Source organism: Brassica oleracea, chromosome C5 (assembly GCF_000695525.1).
Source record: "Brassica oleracea var. oleracea cultivar TO1000 chromosome C5, BOL, whole genome shotgun sequence".
Classification (NCBI taxonomy): domain Eukaryota; kingdom Viridiplantae; phylum Streptophyta; class Magnoliopsida; order Brassicales; family Brassicaceae; genus Brassica; species Brassica oleracea.
In genome coordinates, this window is record NC_027752.1 from 20,515,437 (window position 1) to 20,527,491 (window position 12,055).

General features: G+C 42.3%; 1 protein-coding gene and 1 pseudogene across 1 annotated transcript; one reads left to right on the top strand and one right to left on the bottom strand.

Moving 5' to 3' along the window:
• Nucleotides 1-1,079: 1,079 nt before the first annotated feature.
• On the bottom strand, nt 1,080-3,341 carry LOC106344736. Its single transcript, XM_013784052.1, has one exon. It carries the CDS (start codon nt 3,339-3,341, stop codon nt 1,080-1,082), a length of 2,262 nt encoding a protein of 753 aa, XP_013639506.1.
• Nucleotides 3,342-10,105: 6,764 nt separating this feature from the next.
• LOC106344737 overlaps nt 10,106-12,055 on the top strand; it is a 15,844-nt pseudogene continuing 13,894 nt past the window's right edge.

Genomic DNA, 12,055 nt, shown 5'->3' on the forward strand with positions numbered 1-12,055 from the left:
ATGTATGAAAAGGTTCTTTTGACATCATGCAACGTTGGAAAGTGGCGGGAGCATTACAAAGTCCAAATGGCATTCTGCGATACGCAAATGTTCCATAGGGGCATGTAAAGGTTGTCTTTTCTTGATCATCCGGATGTATGGAAATTTGGAAGAATCCAGAATATCCATCAAGAAAACAGTAACACTGGTGATTAGCTAAACGCTCCAGCATTGATCTTTCCTAGTAGCGACATTTAATTTCCTATAGTCAATACACATCCGATGTCAAGTGACGGTACGAGTCGGGATGAGTTCATCGTTTTCGTTCTTCACTACTGTAATACCTCCCTTTTTGGGTACAACATGGCTTACCCATTTACTATCCGAAATAGGATAGATAACTCCAGCATCTAGGAGTTTAATGATTTCCTTTTTGACTACTTCTTTTAGATTCAGGTTTAATCTCCTTTGCTGTTCTACCGATGTTTTTGCGTCGTCTTCCAAATGAATACAGTGCATGCAGAGATCAGGAGAAATACCAGGAATATCATCAAGGGAATACCCGATTGCTTTCCTGTACTTGCGTAGTTTATTTAATAATAAAGCAAGTTCTCCGTTAGTGAGATTAGCATTGACAATAACAGGATAGGATTGGTCATAAAGAAATGCATATTTAAGACCACTGGGGAGGGGTTTTAATTCAACTTTTGGTGCTTTGTCTTTAGACCAATTAGATAATGAAGATGGTTGTCGATCGACGGACTCTCTGAGGTATCGATCGACGATAATGTCTGAGTCATCGTCTTCTTCGATGTTTGCAACCTCAATACTTGCATCCAACAGTCGCACGTAATCGTATGTTCTGTTATCTATGCTGAAGATCTCCCTTTCTACATGGGTAAGAGCATTTTCTAAGGGGTCGTCTAAGCACATGTCTATGAAAGATTCTTTTTCCAGCTCAGAAACTTCTTCCACATAGAAGGCTTGGTCATCTATCAAGGGTCGCTTGATTAGGTTTTCCATATCAAAAATCATCGAGATGTCCCCGATGTTTAAATTTATTCGTCGTTCTTTTACATCAATGATCGCTCCAGCCGTAGCTAGGAATGGCCGACCCAGAATGAGGGGTCTTTTGGTTCGTGTCTGTATTTTAACACAACAAAATCCGTAGGCACGAAGCAATTATTAATTTTCACGGGAACGTCTTCGAGAATCCCTTCAGGTACCCTGATAGATCGATCAGCTAGAACCAGGGTTATCGGAGTTGACATGAACTCGTTGTACCCCAAGGTTACTGCGACGGAGTAAGGCATAAGATTTACACTAGAGCCAAGATCACATAGTGATCGAGGAAAACGCGTGTTCTGTATATTGCAATCTAGGACGAAACTACCAGGATCAGGTCTCTTAGCTGGAGTTTCTCCTTGAATCATGGCGCTTACTTCCTCTGACACCATCATCACGCTATGTTCAGCAGTTGGATAATTTGGAGACATCATATCCTTCACATACTTCTTTATTGAAGGTGCTATTTTCATAGCATCACTAAGGGACATCTCCACAGTAATTTTATCCAATGCTTTCTTGCAGATCGCATATTCTAATGATTTCTTAGTCTGCAATTTAGGAGGATAAGGGGGTAGGGTTCTATAGACTCTCTCAATCGTTGGTTCGGACCGAGTGGGACGTCGATCGATAGGGTTATTCAGAAGTTGATCGACGGCAGGATCCACTGGTTGATCGACGTGTGTGCCATACTGTCGATCGATTTCGGCTTCAATCTCCGAATCGTCTTCTACTTCTAAGTCTATAGTCTTTTCCTTATTAATCTCAGCGGTAGACTTCCCGTTTTCGCGAGAAGATTTTTGGTCAGGGTCATCAAGAAGTATAGGTTGAGAATCGCTCTTGCCTGTTTCATCAGCATTGGCAGAATTTCCAATTTCGGTGTTGCTCTTCGTGTTTGTCGCGAGACGTTTTCCGCTACGCAACATTACAGCACTGACTTGACGTCTCGGGTTTAAATCAGTACCCCCGGGAAGACGTCCTGTTTCTCTTTTGATGGTAGTCGTAATTTCAGCTACTTGACTTTCTAATTTTCGGATAAGTTCTCCCAAAGAATCTGCTTTCTCCATTAACTTTCCGTAAACCATATTTATTTTTCCGTAAAAATCTGACTTTGTTTTACGGTTGCCAGTAAATGCTTGTCTGATATTGAACTTTTCCTTTCCAGTGCGTGATTTTACAGCAATGTCATAGGCTTGGGTGAAACTATCAATGTTAAACACGGAATAGGGGTCTGAATAGTTTGTCTCATCTTCTAATTGATTTTCCATATCAGACAAAGCATCATCTTCGATCTGGGCTATATCAGATCGGTGTTGATTCTGAAGAAAAGAGTGGAGTGAATTGAGGGAATTTTTGATCTCTTCCAAATCTGAATTATCTTTTGAACTTATCGAATTTCCTATTTCTTCATCCATCTTTTCATAGGATTTTCCCATTGCTACATTTTCGATAAGGCGTCTAGCATCTTCGGGGCTCCTAGTGACGAAATTTTCTTCACTCGCAGTATCGAGTGTGGTTTTGTAACTCAAGTTAACACCTCCATAGAAGATGTTAAGGAGTTGTGGTTCTGAATAACCATGATGGGGACATTCAAGTTCATAGCCTCTGAATCTTCCCCAGACGTTTTTAAACGATTCACGTGGATCTTGGCGGAATGTAAAGATTTGTCTCCTTACTTCCCAATAGCGATCATCATCAAAAAATTTCTTAAGGAAGGCGTTTCTAATCTCTTCCCAACAAGTAAGGGATCCTGTTGTTAAACAGTTTAGCCATCTGAGAGCTTCTCCCTCTAGGGAAAATGAGAATAGTTTGCAACGATTGTATTCATCTGGGATTAATTCTTCCAAACCTTCGATGTGATCTTGTGGGTGCTCAGAGAGAGATCCACGAAATGGGTTTCGACGAACCATACAGTAGTAATCTGCGTTAAATCTAGATTTCTTGGTATCGTCTCCTGGTATTTTAATAGCGGACCTATTGGAATAGGTTCTACCAGGGTCTAGGTAGTCTTGCATAGGCAATCTCATCTCTTCACCTTTTATCAAGGTGGGATTTATCTTAAGAGGGATTTCAGTCCCCTGTTTAGTTTGGCTAGTTTCATTGCTTAATTGACCTATTGGTTCAGTTTGGACTACTTCCTCATTAATAAGCTCGGTAAGAAAAGACTTACCTGCTTCCGGCTGGGCGGTGTCGATCGATGTCGGGAGCTCCGTGTCGGTCGATTCTTCGGTCTCTACGTCGCTCGATAACATTCCATCTTTTTCGATCGATGCTCTGCCGAGTTCTATGTTCTCCATTCTTAGTGTCTGCATAGGCAGGGAAAGAAAGAAATCTTAGAAAGTTTTTCGTAACAAGTCTATACTAAATTCTAAAATAAATATAATGGTAATAATATAGAGTCTCCGGCAACGGCGCCAAATTTGATATCACTCAAATTACCCTAACGAGTGAATTACTCTCTCAAATAAGAGGTTCAGATGTAGTACTTAGGGATCGAATCCACAAGGACTCTAGGATTACTCAATAGATCTAAGGGATTAGAAATAAAGATAGACTAAGAGATTTATTTGTTTTAAAAGCAGTAAATGATGAGTCGAACAAGGTAATTGTTCGGCGGTTTAAGTTGAAGTTGTTCTAAGTATGGGAAAACAGCTAGACTTAGGCAAATTCTCAGGTATGAAAAGCGTGCCACTTAGTTCAGACTAAAGGGTTTGACGGTTCTTGAACTCAAACAATGGTAAACCAGATGGATTTTCTTTACTAGATCTTGGATCTCAACTGTCGTCTATTGATCTCGAGAAAGAGTCGATCGATGTGACTTAATGCACATCGCTCGATACACCTTTCAAACAATCGATCGGCGCGACTGTCGTTACGTCGATCGACGGTTCTTCTATCGAGCTTTGCGAGCAGGTTTGAATCTGTTCTCTAACCTTCTAGACCAACTCTCATTGTTATTTAGTCAGTTAGGTCACGCTGGATATTTCAGGTATTATGGCTAACGGTTGGTTATCTTAATTAATCCAAAGATCTAAAATGAGGGTGATCAATCCTAATTTTAGCATTAAGCTTAACAAACATGAAAAAAATATCAAAACACCTTTTTAACAGTCTTATTAGCAGCACATACTTTCAACCTTTATGAGAAACCTAAATCTAACAATTGGGTTTACTCAGACTTTCATGAGAGACAAAGTCATGATGGTTTGAATAAAACTCAAATGAAATATTAAACACAGAAAGTAAGAGTAATAGAAATAAATGAGTTCAAGATATTTTCTGTTATGCAGTCTCAGATCTATCTCTCCAATCCTAAGATCTTCTAATAGTAGCTAAAATGCTTCTTCTCCAAACTAGGTCTTTAGGTCAGTTTGCCTCTAAAATGATACAAAACCCTAGTACATATAGCCTCACAGGCGGCAAAGGGCTTAGGTTGCAATTAGTAAACTTTTAGGAAATGAAATCTTCTAATTTCGTGATTAATCCTCGGGTGATCCAACATCGATCGATGGCGCTAAGCGGCTGTCGATCGATATTAATTGGCTCTTGTCGATCGATATTTTTCTTCAATTGTTGATCGATGCTATACGCGTAAAAGTACTCCAAAGTGTCCCAAAAGCATCATTTCCTTCCATCAAGTAACTGAACCTGTAATTGCTTTGAAAAGACTCTAAAACATAATAAATAGATCTTAAAACACTTATATACCATGACTAAAAGTGGGTGAAATTCATGGTATATCAACTCCCCCAGACTTATCCTTTTGCTTGTCCTCAAGCAAAACAAACGGATAGTCTCTCTGAAAGAGGTTTGAAAATAGCATGGACTCACAGATTTAAAATATAGAAATCATCACCTCTACAATATTGCAATCCACATCTAAAAAGTCCTAATCACAAAGCACATTATGCAATATCCTAGCTTAGCAACCAAATTCATCTAGCCACAACTTAGCGAATCTTATCTGATATTCCCCTTGACCAACCTCATTTCTTAGTATAAATAAAAGTGCAGGCTTTACCTTAAGAGTATCGATCACAGGATGCAAAGATTCTCAAACAAGTATCTGGATCTGCAGGTAGAAGTTAGTTCATAATTTCTCTCTCTCTAATTTCTCTCTTGAGTCAAAGTCTGCTTCCATTGCAGAATCAGTGACCAAAATTGGACAGACTTCCATGAATCAAGTCTTAATAGTGATTGCCACCAAACCTTGTTCACTTCTTTTTGACCTATATCCAAGAATTCTTTGTGAAGCGAGCCTTGAACATTGCCGCCTCCAAGTCCCATTTGAATTCTTTATTTGGAATCTTTATGAAGCAAGCCTTAATGGTTTTAACCACCAAGTCCTGTTCAGATTCCTCCTAACTAAATCCTAAGTTCTATTTAAAAAATAATTTTTGGATTTTTTTTTTTTTTTATAAATAAAAACTAACTACCCTTGGGTCGAAATAGAGAGAGAAAATTGTGATAAATAAATCTACATAAGGCTTTGCTTTCCAGACTTGTTTGAAGAATCTGATCCCATGTATACCAAGCCCCAAGACAAGCAGTAGTATCAGGTTAGTGTTGGAGGTTAGCTTTGGTTCTTTCAAACAAGCTAGGCAAGTGTGTATAGTTGACAAGTTGATCCACTTTAGCATCTTTAGTACTATCTGCAATCTGTAAGTCTAGAATGGTGCTAAAAAATGGTTAGACATTCAAGTAAAAATCATAAGTTCATAGTCCCGTTCTTGACTCAATAAAATTGTTTTTGAAAAGATTTTGACAAAACTCAAGAAGATGGTGTTAGTACTACCTCCCCAGACTTATATTACACCGTCTCGGTGTAAAGTGTACAAAGGTGGTGATAAGCAAAGTTAGATGTTTGAGATTTTAAAGCAAAGGGTCGTACCTCTCTGTCCCGCACATCGATCGATACCATCCTCTTCGTATCGATCGACGGCGTAGAACAGAAAATTCTGCGTCATGTCTGGAATCTAACTCATATGATCTGTCAGTGTGGTTAGCTCTGTTAGACACTCCAAACATAAAAAAAAAGTAAACAATCTCAAACATAAAGCATAGATATGTCTAAAATAAAAATCCTACAAGTTCAAAAAATAGAAAAAAAAAACAAGTGCATAAGGGAAAGAGATAGAAATGAGAGGACTAGTCGGTGTCCTCGCTGGTCTCGTCGTCGCTCTCGGATGAGGGGTCTCTGCGCTGCCTAGAACGTCCTTCTGCTGCTGGTGAGTGAGCTCTGATGGTCCTCCTGCTCGTGCAAGATACTCTAGCCCATATGGCACGAAGAGCATCCACAACTACCCTCTGAAGGTCTCCCTGATCGCGCATAGGGATGTCTGGTATGTTCGGGAAGTCAGGAAGAGGTGCCTCTGGTGGTCCCTGTGTAGCTCTCGCTCGACGCACTCCGGGAGGTCCACGCGGAATGGCCGGAAGATCGCGGAGGAGCTGGGCATCGGGCATGAACCGGAGTCTCTCGACACTGTTATCGAAGTCTGTGATCGTCCTGTTCAGCATCTACAGTAGACGGTGCTGGTTCCCGATCCTGAAACTCCATTGAAGTTGCCCCTTGAGCCAACCTGAGTTCATCAGGTGTGTCTCGTCCAAGAAGCGGTGGGAGCTGTCGGCTGTGCTCGGGTCTAGGCGGATGCCTAGATACTCAAAGATCGGTGTCAGCAAACTCCCAACCGTCTCCTTCTTCCTGCTCAAGCCCGTGAAGGGCTTTTTCTTCAGTTCCACCAAGTGCGCAGCAAAAATGGCTCCAAGGTTTGGAGTCACTACGTCGTTGGCCTCATCGAGATAAGTCAGGTCCACCAAGCCGTTTACTCCACCGAGGAGTAGTGTAAGCTCATGTATCCTCACCTTGTAGGGCTCCATCTTGCAAAGCAACGTGTTTGTAATAGCCCGTAGAAAGTACCGGAGGGTAGGGTGACGGATATCTGTCTGCGTTCTGAAATTCATAATGGTAAAAACACTCTGTTCTGGTTCGATGATTGGTTGGAGATGGGAAAATTGATTGACATTGCAGGAGAATCTAGTACACAAGTTATGGGAATTCACCGCTATGCAACAGTCGCTTCTGTAGCCTCATCTGGAAGTTGGAACTTAAGGCGATGTCGTAGTAGTCACCTACGGGCAATGATTACACGCATCAACTCAGTACCACCAACAGTAGAGGAGGCAGGTAGCGACCGTATGCTAGGCACCATGGAGAAGACGACTACAAGGCATGGTTCTCGTCGAAAAACACTTGGAATCAACTATGGAGGCGAGGTGATAAAGTGGAATGGAGCAAGCTGATCTGGTTCTCGCAGGCTGTTCCCCACTACTCTTTCATTGTGTGGCTGGCCATTCGCAACAGACTCTCGACAGGTTATTGCACTCACTTGTGGGGGGGAGCACCAGTCTTGTCGACTCTGCGGTGAGCCAAACGAGTCACGTGACGATCTTTTTTCGCCTGTCCTTATTCATATACTATTTGGACAATCCTCACAGGATCTCTACTGCCCGACTAAGCCCCGACTGGAGCATCACTGTTACAAAGCTCCTATCACCTCGCAGGTCCACCATTAACTCTTACCTTCTCCGACTCTGCTTCCAAGCTGTCATTCACAGTGTATGGAGGGAACCCGACAGAAGGAAACACACCGGTGCCTACCGCACGGCCCAGCAGCTCACGTGGTTAGTAGACAAGACAATCCAAAAGCATCTCCTGTCTACGTTTCAAGAACGCTGGAGAGTGTAGTAGCATGATGATTCGCTGGATGGGAAGAAATTAGTTTATGTCCGCTAAGTTGCTGTTCTTTTTTTAATTCTACAAAATCATTCGTATTGTAAACTTTTTTGTTTTGTTGATAAATAAATTTAACATTTCAAAAAAAAAAAAAAACAAAACATAATGGCTTCGTCCAGATTCAGTGCCGTTGATATATGATGTTTTTGATACCATTGTGTATATGCTTTTTAACTTGTTTTCAATGTTTTGTCGAGTTAGTCCAGTCCTTTTAGAGTCATTTCAGGTCTGGAGTAGACTAAAGAGCTGAAGGAAGAAGCGTGAAGAAAGGAGCAAGAATTGGAGTCTCTCCCCGTGGAACAATCAAGCGGAGGAGTCTGACGGTTGATCCCACTAGGAGCAGCAAGGCGATTGTTCCTGACAGTTATGGAAGTTTCCATATTTTTCAAGGATTTGCCCTAATCACTTATTCCTTCCTCTGAAGTCGATGGTGCCTCCATATAAAAAGTCATCCTTATCTTTATTTTGATTACACTAGTTTTTGCAAGAGACCTAGACGGAATTATTGGATTTTGCTATTGTAAGGGAGACGGCTCCTCTTCTTCACCTAGAAGATTATCCTGAACCCTATTGATTTCTCTTTGGATTTATATGCAGTATTATTCTGGTATTATGTCTAGTCTATCTTGTACCATGGCTGAGTAGTCGGCTAGCTTGTCTAGGGTTCTAAGGTGTTGATCGCAAAAGCTAAACATAAATAAGCAACCATATTGTGTCTTTGTTCATCTCTGTTCTTAATGCTAGTTTTAACCTGATCACTTACTGCTTGATCTTAGGTTTAATCTGCTCATTAACCGTGTAGTCGATTACTTGATATTGAGTGAGTGAGCCGCACATCTCTAGTCAGCGAAAGTAGATACTAGAGTGCTCGGTGAACCTATCGGACTTGATCTCTACTGCTTGTGGTCGATCCTTGATCCAAACGAGAGTTTAGGTGTCAAGGTCGAACCGCAAAGGGAGCAGCACCACGACAGTGGGCTGTTCTTCTTGAGTGATCCGTGTTCTAGATTGTTTTACATTGCGCTTGAATTGGTTTAGCATCAACACCCGATGAGAAACCCTAGATTGGCTTCTCTTTAATATTGAATTTACTCCTTGCATTTATTTACTTTACTTGCACGTTACCACCTAATTCAAACTCCACCTTTAGTTTTAGCTAAGTTGAAAACTCATAAGAATAAAGTGTAGACCGGTCCTCTGAATTGAATCTTAAATACTACAATTACCACTGTTAACTTGACAGTAGAAAATGTTCAGTTTTAGTGTATCAAGTTTTGGCGCCGTTGCGACGGGAACCAGATATTTTACCTTTATCTTTCAGTTCTATATTTAGTCTAAGACATCTAACTTGATTTCTTCTCTTTGTTGCAGCCAATGTTCCAGGTGCATGACCAGTAGACATACTCGGAGCAACACACAAGGACCATTATTCACGCTAAGCAACAAAGAGCTCGCAAGATTAGAAAGACAGAACCGTCAACAACCGCGGCCTACTAACACCACAATGGGTGATCATGGAGGCCTTGATGATCTCACTGCTGCAATGGCGCTCAAGCAACAACAGATGCAGCAGATGCAACAGACCATCAACGCACAGGAAGCTGCTCGCCAAGCAGCGGCTGAACTCGCTTCTCAGCAAGCCGAGCAACAAGGCACTCCCATCGGAGAGCAAAACCTTCTGCGGAACTTCCCTACCACTCGCTCCGCGCTCCGCCATCCCCCCCCCCCCTCCCTGCACTCGACATGACTATGAGATCAAGCCTGCTTTGATCGGCCTGGTGCTGAAAAAAATGTTTAACGGCCCCGCAGCTGAAATCCCTTTGGACCACATCGAGAACTTTGAGAGACTCTGCAACTTCTCTCGCGCGAATAGAGTACCACCAGACTACGTCAAATGCACCTTGTTCCCATTCTCTCTGGATGGGAAAGCAGCTCCCTGGCTAGCCTCTCTCCCGACTGATACACTTACTACTTGGGAACAAGTCCGAGCATCATTCTTAAGCCACTTCTATACGAAGACGAAAACCGCAGCTCTGAGGCATAAAATCTCTAATTTTTAGTAAAAGACCAACGAGCCTTTATATAATGCTTGAGAGCGCTACAAGGAGTACCGAAGGGAATGCCCTCACCATGGGTTTGAGGATGACTACATACTGGAAGTGTTCTATGATGGAGTGAGCTATGAGTTTCGTAATGCTCTTGATTCCTTAAGTAATGGAGATTTCATGACTCAAAACAACACCAGGCGCACTCGCACTGATCGAAAATATGGCATCGAGCTCACTCAACAAGAACAAGGAGAAAGATCGCTCCAAGAGCGTAAATAACATAGACGATCTAGCGACAAAGGTTGACCAGATGTTGAAGGGCAATCAGAGCCAAGTGTTCATCATGGAGGAAGCTGCATCAGAGAACAATGCTTCAGATGTCACACCTGAAGGGGACAACACCATGGATGATCAGCAAGAAGTAAGCTACGTCAATGGGCAAGGATGGCAGTACAAGAACTACCACCCGAACCCCAACGTGAGGAACAACCCTCACCTCTTTGCGTATCCTAAGTCGGACAAACCGGTTGACAACGCGCTGAAAAGTCAAGGACAGAACAACGGTTACCAGAAACCGTACCAAGGAAGAACGTATGTTCTTAGCCAGCTGCAGCACAACCAGTTCCAGAACCAAAAGCAGCAGATAGCCCAGCAAGCTGCCCCTTCGCCAACGACCGCTCCGCAAGATGAGATGAAGGGTCAAGCGACGATGATGCAGAAGTTGCTCCATGGTCAGCAAATTCAAGGGAAAACGTTGAATGAGGTCACCACGGACATCAACTGCAGAATGAACCACATGTTCAATGACCTGAGTACCAAATACGATAATGTAGCTAGCCATATGTGTCAGATGGACGTTCAGATCGCGCAGACAGCCGAGAGCGTCAAGAGACATCAAGGTAATCTACCTAGAAAGACAGATAAGTGTGGGAACCGAAATTCGTACTGTTGATTTCCGTTTAAATTAGGAAAATAGGAAAACCCTAATTTCCCAGAGGTCCCAGAGATCTGTTAATACCACACGCTAAGCAATCAGAACACGAGATATCAACGACAAAGTACAAAAATCGTAACAAGAGAGCAAAATATATCTTATTCCGAATCCGTGTTTGAGCGTTACAACAAGGTATAAGCCTGGGCTCGAGAGCTGTCGGCGAGATTCCTAGTTCTAGCAACCCTAAGACGGCCAAACCTAATTGAGTCGCAGCTTGAAATAACAAAAACGAAAATATGCCTAAATCGCTCTGAGTGCTAAGTTTTCTCCGAAAAAAGTCTCTTCCCATGCCTCTCGCCTAGGAATCCTTATATACTGGCTCCTCGGTCGGTTTATGCTTTTCCTCTTCTGCCCTTAAGCCGTCATAGCATAAAAATGGAGATATTCCATTTTTTCCGATCTTCGTAATTATCTTCAAAATTTCGTATTTATCCGTGTAAACTTGACATTTATCTTTCCTTGCGAACCAAGCGTAAACCGTCATGCGGCTTACGGGCTGTTGGTTAAGAAATCGTAAGTTGGGCCTCGAGTCATGTCTTAGGTCCCTTTGGGCCGTCTTCTGACTCAAAGCGTTTATTACGGCTTCTTTCGATAAAGAACAAACTTTCCGTGGTTTTTATCGTAAAGTTTGATCGATGACTTAGAATGGCGGGAAACATGAAATGGGTTCGCTACGGTCTTCGGGAGATAGCATCGAAGGGTAGACAAGAATGCATGGACTAATGTCGTATCGACGTTTCGGAAGAGCTCGGTCGCTACGTAGCGACCAGACAGCGTGCATGTGCAGTAGGTGCGTAATGACCGAGCTTGGTTCGTCCGTGTTCTGATCGTCTTACTCGGACGTATCCGTAGCTGGTCTGGGTATGTTTCCGATGGCTTATGTTTGATCTAAATAGAATTCAAACGAAGATTTATCTCGGGAACATACACTACAAGAAAACAGCGGTATTCTGACAGACATTCCGACGGAAAATGAAATCCTCAGAATATCCCGAAGAATTTCCGAGGAAACACAAAATTTGGTTTCCTCGGAATTTCCTCGGAATATACCGACAGAATTCCGAGGAAATACTAATTCGTCGGAATATTCTTATGGAATACCGAGGAAAAACGTATTCCTCGGAAAAAACCGATGAATTCCGAGGATATATTATAGCCGTTAGAGAGCCGTTGGGG

Excerpts from the sequence above, each read along its gene's own strand:
- LOC106344736 (XM_013784052.1), bottom strand. The coding sequence starts at position 3,341 with ATGGAGAACATAGAACTCGGCAGAGCATCGATCGAAAAAGATGGAATG.